General features: G+C 38.1%; 1 protein-coding gene across 6 annotated transcripts; it reads left to right on the forward strand.

Moving 5' to 3' along the window:
- Positions 1-316: 316 nt before the first annotated feature.
- Positions 317-12424, forward strand: LOC124863378 (cyclin-dependent kinase 5 activator 1-like). 6 transcript variants are annotated; one of them, XM_047357731.1, is made up of 6 exons: positions 317-874; positions 6297-6921; positions 7029-7445; positions 9117-9214; positions 9311-9396; positions 11904-12424. In XM_047357731.1, the coding sequence occupies exons 2-5, from the start codon at positions 6412-6414 to the stop codon at positions 9384-9386; spliced, it is 1101 nt and encodes a 366-aa protein (XP_047213687.1). In that variant the 5' UTR covers positions 317-874; positions 6297-6411; the 3' UTR covers positions 9387-9396; positions 11904-12424. The 6 variants fall into 6 exon arrangements, with proteins under 6 accessions (XP_047213687.1, XP_047213690.1, XP_047213686.1 ...); XM_047357734.1 differs by having other exon boundaries at positions 9320-9396; XM_047357730.1 differs by having other exon boundaries at positions 9311-12424.
- The last annotated feature ends 5163 nt before the right edge of the window (positions 12425-17587 follow it).

Raw genomic sequence — 17587 nt, forward strand, 5'->3', positions numbered from 1 at the left:
AGGATTAATAGCTCAACCAAAAAACATTTGCAAAGCGTGTGACTGCAATCAGCCATCAGCATTCTGGTATGAGGCTGTCTTGACATCTTCTGGTGGATTTAAGAGCCACAATGTGTTTAGTGAGGCTTATTTTTAAAATTCCACTGAGCTCCTTCTCAGCATCTGGCTTCCCCGCCTTAGCAGCTTCAGCACCTCGGACAGGGAAGCTCTCTATAGGCTTGCAATCCAGCGGCGGGCCAATGACTGCAACGACGCGACTGTGCAGCAGCATCAGCAGTATCCAGGAAGCAGCCAATCAGAGACCGCCGCTTCCCGTCCCACATCCAACCCGAATAACTGCAGATGCCCGCAACCAAGCAACGACTGTCTGTCTTTGCTTCCACCTCTCTATCTCTCTCTTCCTCTGGCAGGTGCACTGAGATAATATCTGCCCTCTATTTTTGGATTTCGTCGAACCCCCTCAACCGTTTCAGCTTTTGTTGTGATTTAAGTTTTCAAATCCAAACCTGTTGTCTCGTTTATGTTTGATAACGGTCAAACAGCTCTTAGGCAACAGCCTCAACCGACCAGATTATCACTTCTTAATGGAAGACATTTTCTCTCTCGCTCCGGGGCGCTTTTTCGCATCTATTTTGGGTCCGTATTTCCATCGACGAAGGAGGGACCCTCAGTGAATGAAACGGGGGCAGAAAGCGCGTCAGGCTCTGTTTATATAGGTTATCAGCGGGAACGGAAGCCGCTTTAACCGCTTCTGGTGCCACAGTGGATGCCGATAGTGGGTAGTTTTTTTTAAATTCTGAATCAGCGATCCTTCAAGAAGGAAAGTCGATACATGGATACATGGATCCCAGAAGAATAGTGGATTAATTAGACGGTAGGAAAACACAGAGATGTATGTTTTATTCTCCTGCAAGACAGTCCAAAAAGAGGGCTAAAGAACAGGCACTTAGTGGTTCAGTATGAGCTGGCGTAATCATTCTGATTAATTGCATAAAAAAACAGAACACAAATCAGCTTATTGTTTTTTTTAATATGTTTGTACACCATGGGTTGGAGCAGGCGCAACGCGCGGGGGCTGATGTCTGGTGGTGGGGGTAGATTCAAGGCTTCCATTTTGAAGCTAAGATGGATGCCTGCGCACATTTCTTTTTTACTGCCTCTGCATGTGGCCTTTTCTTGATTCTTATATAATGCCAATGATGCCAGCTGCCTGTGTCATGGCAACAAAAAGGGCAACACGCCTCCAACCACAGTGGCTTGTTGACATGACCTGTGCAATGAAATGTGTATTTTCATTATTTATCACTCTAACATCTAGGCCTGCATTGCACAACATTTTCATTTACAGTAATGTGCTAATGTACATTACATTATTGAAACACGGTACTGCAAAAATCTGATTAAACACCCTTGTAACACCTTTCCTATTTTATAACTTTCAGCACTTATACATGATAAAGCCTACAGCTATTCAACCCTTCTTAATTCATATTTGCAGTTAATAACACTGTTCATTGGATGCCTCGCGAAGGTGTTCACACCCCTTGAATTTTTCCACATTTGGTCACATTACAACTGCAAACCTTGATGTATTTTATTGCAAATTTATGTGAAAGACCATTTTTACACAAAAGAAAAAAAAAATTGTAGATGGTTATCAAAAAATTGTAGATGGTTATCAAACAGTCAGTCAAACAGTCAGTCAGTCATTTTCTACCGCTGCTTCCATGGTGGGTTGCAGAGAAGCTGGTGCCTATCTCCAGCAGTCTATGAGCGGGAGGCGGGGTACACCCTGGACAGGTTGCCATTCCATCGCAGGGTTATCAAACATTTTATAAATAAATGAAAATCTTAAACTGTGGCATGCATTTGTATTCAGTGAATGGTTTGTTGAACAACCTTTTGACATTGCAGTTACCGTAGCAAGTATTGTATGTTTAGGGTGGTTTTCTTGCTGAAAGGTAAAGCTCCCCAGTCTCAAGTCTTCTAATAGGTTTCCTTTCAATATTACCCTATCTATAGTCCTACCCATCTTCCCATTAGCTCTGACCAGCTTTCCTGCCCTGCTGAAAAAATTATAAACACACTATGATGCTGCCACCACCATGTTTCAAATGGTGGATGGCATGTTCAGAGTGCTGCACAGCGTTTGCTTTTCCACAAGTAATGTCTTGTACATAGGCAAAAAACTTGTGCTGTGTGTCCTACATGTTCTGTGGCAAACTACAGGTCCTTCTCAAAATATTAGCATATTGTGATAAAGTTCATTATTTTCCATAATGTCATGATAAAAATTTAACCTTCATATATTTTAGATTCATTGCACACTAACTGAAATATTGCAGGTCTTTTATTGTCTTAATACGGATGATTTTGGCATACAGCTCATGAAAACCCAAAATTCCTATCTCACAGTGGACCAACACCAGCAGCTGACACGACACCCCAGACCATCACTGACTGTGGGTACTTGACACTTGACTTCTGGCATTTTGGCATTTCCTTCTCCCCAGTCTTCCTCCAGACTCTGGCACCTTGATTTCCGAATGACATGCAGAATTTGCTTTCATCCGAAAAAAGTACTTTGGACCGCAACAGTCCAGTGCTGCTTCTCTGTAGCCCAGGTCAGGCGCTTCTGCCGCTGTTTCTGGTTCAAAAGTGGCTTGACCTGGGGAATGCAGCACCTGTAGCCCATTTCCTGCACACGCCTGTGCACGGTGGCTCTGGATGTTTCTACTCCAGACTCAGTCCACTGCTTCCGCAGGTCCCCCAAGGTCTGGAATCGGCCCTTCTCCACGATCTTCCTCAGGGTCCGGTCACCTCTTCTCATTGTGCAGTGTTTTCTGCCACACTTTTTCCTTCCCACAGACTTCCCACTGAGGTGCCTTGATACAGCACTCTGGGAACAGCCTATTCGTTCAGAAATTTCTTTCTGTGTCTTACCCTCTTGCTTGAGGGTGTCAATAGTGGCCTTCTGGACAGCAGTCAGGTCGGCAGTCTTACCCATGATTGGGGTTTTGAGTGATGAACCAGGCTGGGAGTTTTAAAGGCCTCAGGAATCTTTTTCAGGTGTTTAGAGTTAACTCGTTGATTCAGATGATTAGGTTCATAGCTCGTTTAGAGACCCTTTTAATGATATGCTATTTTTGTGAGATAGGAATTTTGGGTTTTCATGAGCTGTATGCCAAAATCATCCGTATTAAGACAATAAAAGACCTGAAATATTTCAGTTAGTGTGCAATGAATCTAAAATATATGAATGTTAAATTTTCATCATGACATTATGGAAAATAATAAACTTTATCACAATATGCTAATATTTTGAGAAGGACCTGTACAGTACTTCCTAAGGTTTAAGGTTTTTTTTGTAAGGTAACTAATTGCACTGGATTTTATGTAGGGGTTTCAGAGTAAAGGAAGCTGAATACAAATGCATGCCCCATTTTCTTTCACTTGTGAAAATTTTAAAACCTTGTTTCAATTTTCTTTTATAACAATTAGACGCTTTGTGATGGTTCAGGAGAAAAATGGCCATATCATACAACCATAGATACAACAGACTGGTTTCGATCAAACCATATTCAGATGTTACATTGGCCCAGTTAAAATCTAGAGCTAAATCAAATTGAAAATCTGTGGAAAGACTTTTATGTTGCTGTTTACAGATGTTTTTCATCCAATCAGACTGAGCCTGAGCCATCTTGTGAAGAAGAATGGGCAAACATTATTTAGACATGCAAAGCATATAGAGATAAACACCAAAGGATTTACAGCTGTAACTGCAGCAAAAGTTGGTTGTACAGTGTGTTGACTCGTGATAGACCTACATAAAGTCCCAATAAAATAAATTAATGTCCTTGTTTGTGATGTGGCAAATGTCAAAACATTCAAGGGACATGAATGCTTTTGCAAGGCATTTTGCCTATTATAGTAGTCCCTGTTTCTGTGTTTTTTGACTTGGTTTTATGCCAGAACGTCATCTTTTATTTTTCAAGACAATAAGTCATCCGAAAAGGTTCCCAGACATCTTCCAGGAAATGTCTAAAGACTCAAGTGTGAGGGTTTATCCTTAACTGTTGAGATTATAGTCACTATTGTGTACCAGTCTTTTAGTAACACCAGAAGACACTGTGTCACAAGAAAAGCATGTTACTACATTCAATTCAATTTAGTTTGTTTATATAGTGCCAAATCACAAAACATGCCTTCTCAAACCACTTTACAAAAAAGTCAATTCAATCAAATTATACAGATTCCAAATCAAGTAGATCCATTCCAATTAACCCTAGTTAACAACAAATGTAGGAGAAAAAGATAGCTTAAGCAGATAAGCTCTGAGCCAGTTTTCATATCTATAGGATAAAAAAGAGCACATACAGTTAGTTGCAGTAGAAGCTCAGCCAATAGCTGTCAAGGAAAGACGGGGCTAAACACTAAAAGACAGGACCAAGTGTATCATCTATAGAAGGAGAACATAAACTTGCTAGCAGCAGTAGCTCATCCGATGCCACCCTCCAGGAAGGTGTCACCGCTAAACAGAAAGCCAGGCGAGATGAAGCTTCTCTGAAGAAAAAAAACATAGAGAGAACATAAAGTTCAAAGCTGAAATAATGGTAAATAATGCAAAAGTTGGGAATTTTATAATTTATTCTGAATTTAACAGGAAGCCAGTTAAGGGAAGCTAAAATGGGAGAAATGTGATATCTCGTGTTCATTTTCATCAGAACTCTTGCTGCCGCATTTTGGATCAGCTAAAGGCTTTTAACTGCAATTGTGGACTTCATGTTAAAACAAGAAACAGAAGTGTTTTTAGTGGTTTGCAATTTAAAGTAGGAAAACTAAGGGTTAGATATTCAAAGAACTGTAGCTATTAATTGGCCTGAGATTAATCAGTAAGTCTGACTGAAAGATGGTTTCTAATCCTACTTTTCCACTGTTTCAAGGAATGTGAAAATAAAAATAATTACAAGGAGTTAACTAATTTTTACTTATGTCAGCTTTCCCCTTTCAAGGGTCGCCACAGTGAGTCATCTGTCTCCATTTAACTCTATCTTCCTCATCTTCTTCTCTCACACCAACTACCTTCATGTCTTCTTGTGCTTCATCCATAAATCTTCTCTGTGGTCCTCCTTTAGACCTCCTATCTGGCAGCTCCAGCCTCAGCATCCTTCTACCGATGTACTCACTATCCCTTCTCTTTACATGTCCCAACATCTTCCTCTCGTACAGCATCACTTGTCTCACCACCTTTTTGAACACCTTTCCTTTCATTTCCGCTGATACTTTTTTATCACACAACATACTTGACACTATTCTCCATTCGGCCCAACCTGCTTGGACACATTTCTTCATCTCTTTTCCACACTCACCCTTGCTCTGGACTGTTGACTCTAAGTTGCTAAAATCCTCCATCTTCTTTCTCTCTGTTCCCTTTAACCTCACGGCTCCACTTGATCCCTCTCATTCACACACATGTATTCTTTCTCGCTCCGGCTAACTGTCATTCGTGTCCTTTCCAGGGCAAACTTCCATCTCTCTTGCTTTTTCTCCACCTGCTCCCTGCTCTAACCACAAGGAGTTTCCTCATTTGTACTAACACAATCATCTTGCTGCAGCCAGGTTTCTGTGAGACAAAATAAATCAATCTGATTATTACAAATCAAGTCATTAACTAACAAAGTCAGTCATTAACTGAAAGAGGTTTACAGACATTAATCATGGTTATATTTTTGGGCCTCTAATCATGCATTTTAACCAATCTTTCAGGGTGGAATTATAATACCACACAAATCGATTATGAATTGTATATTATTCCAACACATTTAACACTAGCATACACAGTGGCGTAGCATGAAATTCTGAGCCATAATCTTTGTTGGCCTACATGATCACTTAATAAATGTCTTTTATGCATATTTGTCTCATGTTTTATGAACATTTAATAAATGCCATCTTAGTTTACTTTGATATTGTTAAGATCATCAATTCCCAACATTGCTCAGGCTGACATTGCCATCCTTTCCTCTTTTTCCCTCTCCATTTCTTCCTCACTGCCTTTCTCATCTTCTTTCTTTCTCTTTCTGCTACAATGAGAAGAACCTACAGGATTAGTTTAACCTACTTATAGCTTTGCACAGCAAAAATAAGCTACTTGATGTAACAGTTGCTGAGATCCTTTCAGTTCAATCACCTATTATTGATTAACTATCTACCATTGTTGATGTACCAATGAAAGACATTTATTTGGTATAAAATGTCATCTTTAGTAACTTTTCCATCCTGTTTTCTGCTCACAGGTTGTATTTGCTCCACAAGTAAGACACTCTGTCCCCCTTAGAGCTCTTTGTCTTAACCAGTCAAAGAGCCTCTACCCATTTTACCCAGTCTGTCTGCAGAGCCTGATCAGACATCATGGGAACAGTACTATCGCTCTCTCCGAGCTACCGTAAAGCTGCTCTCTTTGAGGATGGCCCAGCCACAGTGGGCCACTATACAGCTGTCCAAAACAGCAAGAACGCCAAGGAGGCTGCAACAGCTAAGTCCCTCAAACGCCCCTCCATCATTGGCGCTTTGCCATGGAAACGGATCGTTGCTGTATCAGCAAAGAGGAAGGGTTCCAAGAAGCTTCAATCAGAAGTTGGGGATAGCGGGAAAGGGAGCTCTCCAGAAGGCCATGCAGCCACCACAACCAACTCAGCCTCCAACAGCTTAAAGTTAAAGAAGTCTCAGTCCTGTGCTAACCTCACGTCATGCTCATCCGGTCAGGACCCCTCAGCTACCACTACCACTACCTCCTCCCACATGCCCACCTCCAAGACCGTTGCAAACGTAGCTGCCGTAATCGCCAAAAAGAATTCCCTCACAGGACCTGAAATCCAGCCTTCCACTGCTGCTGGTACACCAAAACGTATCATCGTCCAGGTAACCCAAATATTTAGTTTTTAATCTTTCTGTATCAATTCGACAGATCCTCCACCATGCACGTTCTGTTTCTTTTTAATGACCTATATTCTCTTTTCTAAACCCAGGCTTCCACCAGTGAACTGATGCGTAGCCTTGGGGAGTTCCTCTGCCGTCGCTGTTACAGACTGAAGCACTTGTCCCCGACAGATCCAGTGCTGTGGCTGCGCAGCGTGGACCGCTCCCTGCTCCTGCAGGGCTGGCAGGATCAGGGCTTCATCACTCCAGCCAACGTGGTCTTCCTCTACATGCTGTGCCGGGATGTGGTCTCTTCCGAGGTGGCCTCGGAGCGTGAGCTTCAGGCCTCGCTGCTCACCTGCCTCTATCTTTCCTACTCCTACATGGGCAATGAGATCTCCTATCCCCTAAAGCCCTTCCTGGTAGAAGCAGAGAAGGAAGCCTTCTGGGATCGCTGCCTGGAGATCATCAACCGGATGAGTGGCAAGATGCTTCAGATCAACACTGACCCGCACTTCTTCACCCAGGTGTTTGCAGACCTGAAAAATGAAAGCAAGAAAGAGGAGGAGAAGACGAAACTTCTCATAGGCCTTGATCGATAAGACAGATCTGGAAGGGGGTATGGAAAGATGGAAGAGTAGAAAGGTTTAAGTCAGGAAGGCCAATAGACCAATACATTTTTTTTTGCCAAACAGCATTTTGCATGTTGGTTTAATTTTGCTATAACCTGACCAAAGCATTTTCCTCCATATTTTTGGCATGTTCCATACATGGCTTGTAACAAGAAGATGCAGTTGTATCTAGGGATGCACAACATCAGGAAATGAGTAATTGAGATGGCATTACTGAAAACTCACTGAAAATACTGATTATAATATTTTCAGAATTTCAAAATCTAATTTCTTTCCCTTCATCACAATGTTTTCACCACTCCCTGTGAGCTTAAGCATTAAGGCCAATAAAACTATTCATCAAATATGGGACAATAGGGGAGTTAAAGTTTATCTAATAGGACAACAATATTTTTGCCATTCAGAATTTGCATACATGTCACTTGAAATGTAATATTTCTCAAAGTATTGCATCCAAGCAGCTTTGCAATTGAGATATTGCACACGTTGATACATTTTGATATATTGATGTATTGTGCAGTTTAAGTTACAGTATAACATGACAAAATGGTAAAAAACCTAAAGTATTAGAATACCTTTACAATGTACCGTATGAAATATCTTATCTAGAAAGCAGAGATCCTTTTTGGGACATCGACAGGGAGTACATCTGAGATTTTCTTGACATTAGTCTTTAGCCTCGGGCACAGACACATGCGATAGTCTGACCTGTAACTTGTTTTGGCAAGCTAAGGAATATTGGCTAAAATCCTCCAAACTGGATCAGAGACGCCAGACACACACCCCAACATACATATACAGCACCAGTCAAAGTATGAATTTTGAATCAATGACTTGACTTTTGAAAAGTATTGTGTATTTACATGCATTTGCATGAAGTCACTACGTGAAATCCAAACACGCGACCAACATCGTCCTTTCAGTCTTATTCTTATAGACTTGCCCAAGTTCCTTAACTAACCATTATGTGGCTGAGTTGAAGCCACACAGTTGTATTTCTACCCAGTGCAATCTCAATGTAATAAAATATTCCATCAACAAAATATCTAAAGTACTGTATCTTAAAGGAACATTTACATTTTTGTCAATGAAACTACAGGAACCAACTATTTATTCAGAAGGGTAACTGAAATGTTAGTCCTTGCACAGATCATTGACCATTAAGCAAACCCTCGCTTAAGATGTTTACATTTATGAAACATGAAAAGTGCAATATTGAACTCTCCAGGGCACATTTTACATGGGGAACATGTTTAATTGTTTTACCCTACACTTTTACCCATGCTACATGTTGGTACTGAAAACATTAGGTAGGTAGGTAGGTAGGTAGGTAGGTAGGAAGGAAGGAAGGAAGGAAGAAAGGAAGGAAGGAAGGAAATATAGCATTCTTGATTACTTGTTTTTCTGTGTCATGAGTGGGATCTTTAGGCATCATGATCAGACAATGTCAGAAAACATCTGAAGAAGATTTGATCATATAGGAGAGCACAGGCGAACACAACATGCAAAGATGCGATTCCTCTTCCAAGGCAGTTCTTTGACTCTGTTTTCCCTGCTTGGTTCTAGAGACCTCGGCTGCCAGACCCCAGTTCCCACCTCTATTTCCACCGCTCAGTGCTTTCAACAGCAACATGGACAAAGAGTCTTACCCTTCACCTGCCCTGGTCTGAACCAGTCACGTCCAATCCAGTCCATTTCAAAGACTAGACACTCTTTGGTCAAGTGACCAAGCTGTTTGACATGCATGTGTGCTTCTGTAGGTTCCCTAGCATGCTGCTTTGTGTTGGACACGCCACACCTCAACATACAAATAAGACTGAGGGGAGGTTTTGCTGAACTACTGAAAGTAAGACACGATGATGCGGCCTCAAGACGACACAGAACAAGCCCTCTCTCATGACGGAAATTTGTGGCATAGTTTAGAATTGATCAGTTAATGAAAGAGCCGGCATTAGCCCTTCATTTTAAACTTCTGTTATGTGTTAACATAGCACTGGGGGCATGCCAGAGCTCACATTTCTGAATTACCTCCATTAGCTGAAGTTAGCAGTAGGATACACAGGCCCTATCTCCACCTCTCCAAGTATTTTTGAAATGGATATTTTACTCCTCTGGTTTGGAAAAATCTACACAATCTGTAGGAGTCCATTTTGCCCCAGTGGTTGATAACAATGAATAGCTTTACAATATTATATACTCTTAACATCTGGTTCATGCCTGCCTTTCTGTCTTCATGAAGGGCCTCTCAGAACAGAAACACCATTGCATGCCCTTACATGAGCATCAATTTGCCAACTTTTTTAGTGGTCTTTCAGTTTGGTGGGTCATGAACATCCCCATTTTTTAGCTTTCCGTGTGAGGAGCAAATATTATTTCCTAAACATGAAGAGCTTTAAATTAGAGTCTGAAGATGGTTAAATATAGATACCAAGGGGATATTTATTGCAAAATGTCAAAAAACAAGTTAGAGATAAACAATTTAGAGTTAGTTTTTGGAAGGCACATCCTCTATATAACCTTCTTCTCTTATCAATTGTTGTATAAATGCAGATTTTATCTGCAGCACCATCTACAGTTTAAAATGAGAAGTGCAATGTGTGTGTGTTGTGCACTTTAAGTGGAAGTATAAACTTTAAAGCAATGTTCTTGACATCAGAATTTTCTGTAGACATCTAAAGCAAAAAGCAATACTTGAGCTATATGACCCAACACCACTCTCACCAAGTCCCCACATTCTGAAACCTATTCTGGTTCATTCATGTAAATTATTTGTGGTTGTCACATGCACAAAGGAAACACCTGTCAGTGTTCAAGTGCGCTTAGAATAAAACACAGTTTTACTCAAAAACTTACCAATGAAAAAATGTTTTTTTTAGGGATCAAGGTTATGTTTAGTCATTAGGGAATTAGGGTAAATAATTTACGAACCTGAAATGGTCTGTGAGTGGTGTGTCCTGGGAATGTTGGGGGCTAAAAAAGATTGCTCTCTAATATTTTTCCAGCAAGTAATACTGGGTTTAAGATTCAAAAGATTCTTCCAAAGCAATTCTAACTCATGTCATCTGTCACATTTGTAGTATTTTTCTTTAGTCAAATAACTTCCTCAGCTTACATTTCAAGTTTAATGGAAGCAAGTCAGGATAAATTGTGGACAAAAATAAGTTTCACTGTGGTTGAGGTTTCTAGCCTAGACAGCAATCATGGGCATGCGCCAAGCAGGGTGCTACATCATAATTTTTAATAATCTCCTAATAATGAGTCAATTTGAACATGCAACAAACTTAGTTGAGTTAAAGTTTTTTAAACAAATTTTAAAAAATCACCAAAAACGCAGCCTGCATGTGAAGGGGAAGCGCTAACTGAGCAGAAAAAATCTGTTTTGCAAAATATCTGGTTTGTGTGGATGGGGCCTAATGGGGTCTAATTCTGAGGAAACCTTCATATGCCATTTATCAAGGTAAAGTAATAGCAGTAGATCAACAAAGCCACACAAAATGAGGGAAATGTTTGACATGATCAACCCAGAGGGTTTATCTTGATAATTTAATGTCATCAAGTCCAACTGTAGCTAATAAACTGTCTTCAGTTGTTAAATACCTCTGCCTTCTCAAAAAGGTCAGAGATCTTGTGCCATATCATTCTGAAGACTTATTATTTCATATAAAACAAAAAAAAAAGAAACATGAGCCAATTGAGAGTCTCTGACTCCTGAACAAAAGAGACTATAAAGAAAAAAAGTGTTTTCATACATTCTGTATCAGAGATGTAGAGCTGAAAAGAATGACTTTTGATGATGGATTTAAAAAAAAAATTGAAGCTTGTGATTTTCTTACACAATGAAATTGTATGATTACCTTTGTTAAATGTATGGCAACGTTGGAATCACCTAACTGGAGCATTCAACACATCTATATGGATTTGATGATTTCTGGAGAATAATAGGCTGTTTGATATTTCTGAGTACTAAACAATATCAGAATTACATATGCAGCTGGATTTAAAAAGAAAAAGAAATGGATTTTTACAATGATGAATGACTATGAATAATTAGCAAATTCCAGGCAAGGTGTTATCATGATGCAGAAAATAATCAGACTCTGGTTGCAGTTTGGACATAGATTATATCCAACTGAGCTGCAGCAACTAGAATGCTGAAAATATGTAGCCCTATTACCACTTCAGACCTCACAGGTCAAATATGCAGAGAAAGAATGATATTAAGCCAAAAGAGCTTATTTATGTTTCACTCTTCCTGAAAGTTTCTGATGGCTTAATCAGATCAGTAGCATCTCTTTTAAAGGCATTTCCAACTCGACTGTTGAACATCTCTTTCGCATATTTTCTTCTATTCAGCAGTCCAAGCTCCGGAGGGTGATACATCTGTTGCTGCAGGGTAATGGATAAAAGTTGGGTTCAAAGGTTAGTGATACTAATTTCCACAAGAACATCCCGTAAACTCATAGAAGTCAAAGTGAAAACAAATACCTTGTTTTTCTAGGTTTCTGTGATTTTAGAGACATTGATAGAGCGACAATGAATGTGGTATTATTTCATTTGGAGTCTTAGAAAATTGTTAAAATCTTAAAGGTTTGCCAAAACCGATCAATCTTTCCTTTCCCCTGCAGTGATTTTGTAATAGTTATACCTTATTACATTGAGTTCACTATTTAGCTGACTTTACATTGCAGGTAATTTATTTCTAATTGACCTAATGTAGGCCTATTTTACATGCAAAAAGGAAATACTGTGCTGAAAGGCTTTAGTTATACCAAATAGCCAAATATCTTAACCATATTGTTCTTGGATTGTGGAGTTGGTAACTCTTGGCATATTAACTATCATATGATAAAACATAGATTTGCACTGTTTAACTGCTTTACGTGTAATGTAATGTAGTGACAGGAATTCAATGTGAAGTCATGCTAGCAGGTTTACTAAAGCATCCTCCCAAAAGAGAGCAACATTTTTCCCATTGACTAACACCCCAAACACACAGAGTAAGTTCAACAAAGTAAACATGAGAGGCACCACACACTAATGTGTTGGGCATTTGAATTAAATGGCAAATGCTAGCACGACTGTAGCTTAGTTAGCCACACAAGCTAGTTAGCCAATTGCTTACTAGTGCTAATTTTCTCATGAAATTCTATTAATATCTTTTCAGTTTAAGAACCCCAAAGCTTGATGAAAATGTTGTGCCAAATTTCAGCTGCCTACCTGTGATTGAACAATCATTCTAGAAAGATATTTTTAGCTAGAAGATAATCAGTCAAAATTGGAACTCTTCATATTACTGAGAATAAATAGGTACCCAGCCATATGGCGCATTCAGTCGGAACTAACATTTTTCATGTTGAGAAAATCAATGGGAAGAGGTTAGCAGTGGAACCCACATGTACAAAACATGGTGACAACTCTAGTAATGATATATTTATTTGCACTTCTCTTGGTTTGTATGTCATGAAATCAGTCACTAATCATGATAATCACACTGGACATGTTACAGTGTTTTCATCCATAAAATGTAATGACAACTTGTACTACTTATAACAGTTAGCCGTTAAGAGTAGGTTCTCAGTTCCCACTTGTTTTCCAACTCTCAGCTGGAATATATATTTAAATTCGGGGTGACATCCTTTCCAGATTTTTGACCTCAGAGATAAATGGACCGTAACAGTATATCCTATATACTGTTATATCCTATATATATAATCGCATTCTTTAACACAACCATGTAAATGTCAGAGTAAGATTTTAGTCAGGCAAGAGTGTTGATGTGTTATTCCATGAAACAAAGAAAATTATCCCAGCTGCTCCCAGATGTGAGGGAACATTGACTTTAGAAGCTTAAGGTAAAAAAAAACATCTTTAAGGAATAAAAGTGTGTCTTGGCTATATCTGCCCATGTTCATGCTTTCATCAATGATAAATTCATTACAATGTGCCATATTTTATCTTGCGACACGCACAAGACAAACACTATTGTGTGAGTTTCTAATATGTTGAAGTTGGTACAGATGTACTCCCTTTTAATTTGTGACTCATGTTGTGTAAAGAAAAATCTTTGTTGAACAAAAGTCAAGGCTACTAGTGTTTCTAGAGTGCTAATACTGCAATATGTAACTATGTGGATGTATGAATATGTATGTGAGAAATAAGAATTATTTGATCAACCATTACAATGACTTTATATAAAAATCTTTCCAAGCACTGTGTTTTTTGTTGTTTTATTTTTTTTTTTTTCAGGTCACGGGACTTTATTTTGATAAATGGAGACCATTTTAAGAGTTTGGGTACAAGAGGGCAACAGAAAGTCTTTGAAGGAGCAGATTGCAGACATTAAAAGCCTCAGAATATGTACAAGAATACATACATTGGAGTTCAATTTAAGCTTCTAATACACTGACAGCAACAAATGTAGAAAATGCATTGACCACAAAAGGTCAACCAGAAAAATTTCATTAGGGTTAGTTACTCACACAAAAACTGTTTTGTATTCACATAAAACATGTATAATTATTTTGCCATTTAATGAATAAGTATTTATTGGCTTAATTACCACACCCTGAATTTATGTACTCTGTCAGCCTTATCCATCAAACAACAAAGAAAGGCAGCAGGTAAATGGTCCCATCAAGAGGACTGGATTTAATTGGGCTTGTAGTTTAGGTTAACCAATCAGACATTAGAATTAGTTTGATGACCTACAGTGAAATAATATCTTTTTTATAAATACAGAAATAATTGTACATTCTTTTTCATATGTATTCATTCAAATTTGATTAATTTGTCATGTATTTATTTATTGTAAATGTTTTTTAAAAGTTAATTATGACATGTATAAGGAATTATTTAGTGACTGATCTATTTTATTGGATTGTGGCACATTTGACCAACATGGTCCTGACTAGTGACTGAAACCAGACTACAAAATAGTCTTCAGAATCCTTACTATTTACTGACCAACTCTGCAGTTTCTACCTTAACCCACCTCTGCAGGTTAAAGTTTTTGACAACTAAGTTGTTTTACATTGTGTGTTTGCTTCTGCTTTGAAGTTTAAACCACATCCTGCAGCAATCCACATACAAAGTTGATTCTTATAAAAGTTAAACATGGTCAAATAAGATGCCGAATGAATGTCTCAAAGGATTTAGGAAGAAATGAGGCACAGTGAAAAGCTGTGGTCTAACTAACCACAAAATAAAGAAAAGTTATCATGATGGTTTCATCCAGATAATAAATATACAATTTTTGACATAACCCTCTCAGATGAGTTTTGTGGCAAAGGATCATCAATACAAACAAAAGTATCAATACTCTTAACTGCTGATGTTATCTTTTGAATTAACATTGTGAGCAAGGCACTGTGAAAGGGGTGTAATTCATTTTTGAATAGTCTTTTTTTGTTGTTTTTTTAAATCTTGACAGGAAAAAAATCTCCCTGTGCTCGCTAGCTTTTTTGTGTGTATTATGTCTTCCTCACATAATCTACAAACATAGATGTGTCATTGATTGGAGACTACATTCTGAACTGAGTGTCGCACTGAGTGTGTTTGCCTGATTATTACATTAGGTGAAAAAACAATTATTTAATAAGCAATTAAATGAATCAGGAAAATATGAAGTACGCCATTATAATAATTTAATAACAGTGTATAATGTTAATAAATAAGAGAATTTAAGTGCACCCTTCCATCAAACATTTTGACAGGTGGGCGGGACTTCCGGTGGGGGGCATATGGGCGCCATGTGGTTGCCATGTGGGCAGGGGGGGGTGTGTCCAAGGGGCGTAACAGTGGATGTTGATTGGTTGTCGTCATTAGGGGCGATACCTTAAATGAGTCAATTAAAACACAGGGGTGTGTTTAAGGGTGTTACGGGGAAGGCCTTAAATGAGCCAATTAAAACACACAGGGGTGTGTTTAAGGGTGTTATTAATAATCTGTATGTTTTTTTCAGGCGTTAATACATCTAAAAAACAAAACAACAAAAAAAAGACATGCATCCTTTTATATTTTTAAAGGTATAATCAACTTAATGTTGACCTATCACATGAAATCCTAATAAATGAACTGTGTAACCTGACAGAATTGTAAGTTAATTTTTGCTTTACAGCAGGACCTATTTGTTGAATATATGAGCCAGTCTAAATCCGTTCAAAATAGAAAAGACCTAAAAAAGTAAATAAAAAAAAATTGTGCTTCACTACATCGATGGAACGAGAAAAACCTTCAGCTTCTGCGTCAACATACTGGAAAAGCAGCTGAAAATAGGTAAGACGAATATCAGATTAACAGAAAAAAAAAAGAACTTCAGTATACTGTTTCCAAGTTACAAATTGACTAGCAATGATGTGTTTGTTTTTGAATCATGAGAGACTCCATTTTAGGAAAAAGGAATGATAATTTAAGTTACCTGTAGCTTTTCTAAAAAACATTTTTACTTTTTCATCTTAGAGTTACAGGGGGTTACAACTGTTAGGGGCGATGTCAGGAAAGGGGCAGTTACGTCTGTTTCTTAGATAACATATCACCTTTGAACTCAAGAAGGGTTTTGGTCTTAAAAACATAGGCAGCTGAAATAGGTAAGACGAATATCAGATTAACAGAAAAAAAAAGAACATCAGTATACTGTTTCCAAGTTACAAATTGACTAGCAATGATGTGTTTGTTTTTTGAATCATGAGAGACTCCATTTTAGGAAAAAGGAATGATAATTTTAGTTACCTGTAGCTTTTCTAAAACATTTACTTTTTCATCTTAGAGTTACAGGGTTACAGTTATTCTATATCCAACTGTTAGGGGCGATGTCAGGAAGGGGCAGTTACGTCTGTTTCTTAGATAACATATCACCTTTGAACTCAAGAAGGGTTTTGGTCTTAAAAACATAGTCTTTGCAGTTGAGATAACACTGTCATGTTCTGGTATAAATACTGTGTGTAAATGTTGGGGGCTCTGTTTCATTGGTTGACCTCAGTGTCAGGGTCTTCAAATGCTGAATGTCATTGAACCATAACACTTGTTACATTGAAAAATACCAGTACTGACAAGAAAAAATGTCGGTAAATATTTCAGGAAACCCGGAAATTGTGGCTTCTTCTTCTGATAATTCACAAAAGCACAATGACATCTTAAAACGTAAGTAAGTAAGTAAGTATCATTAAATGCATGTGAATGTTCTCAAATTTTTGTTTATATATATTGTTTATATATATATATATATATATATATATATATATATATTTGTTTCTTTGTCATAGAACCCACCGCTGATGACCTTGATGATTTCATCTTGACACAATCAGATTATGGTAAGTAAATGTTAAATGCAATAAAATATATATATATATATATATATTATAGTTAACCCTTGACAATGTTTCAATTTATAGATTTGATGAGAGAGGTAAACCCGAATGATCAAGTTGGAGGGTTCAGCAGCTGGAATCGACACTCCAAATTAAGGAGGCGAATTATCTCCAAACAAGAAAAACTCCCAACTACATCTGAACTTTCTTCTAACACAGAAATTACGACAGATTCTTTGAATACTCCTCCGCCAATTATCATCATTTCCCCTGAAGACACACCGGATAAGTTACCGGCACCTCCAGAAAGTAAGTCCTAAGAACTAACTGTTTTTCTTTGAGAGTGAATGTATTTTATTTATGTGTTATTAGAGACTTTTGTTTTAAACCTCAGATAAAACTGTTTACAGATTCGACTGAGAGCTCTGTGGAAGACATAGTTGTCGAGCAGGAGCAAGGTAAGGAAATAAAAATTAAATAAAAACAATATATATATGTATTTTAAGCATAGTTCAATAAAAATGTCATATAAACCTGTTTACAGATACATCCAAAGATGCCACATTAAATCCGCCCACCAGAAGGTCGCTTTTCAAAGATCAAGACAGCTTTCAGCAGAACGGCACAGTTTCAGTCCAACAAGAAGTGAAATCTGGAGGTTTTACCGCAAAGAATCGGAGTAAGATTAAAAAAAAAACTTGTGTATTTTAAAAACTATTTTTGTTTTAT

This window comes from Girardinichthys multiradiatus, chromosome X (genome assembly GCF_021462225.1).
Source record: "Girardinichthys multiradiatus isolate DD_20200921_A chromosome X, DD_fGirMul_XY1, whole genome shotgun sequence".
Classification (NCBI taxonomy): domain Eukaryota; kingdom Metazoa; phylum Chordata; class Actinopteri; order Cyprinodontiformes; family Goodeidae; genus Girardinichthys; species Girardinichthys multiradiatus.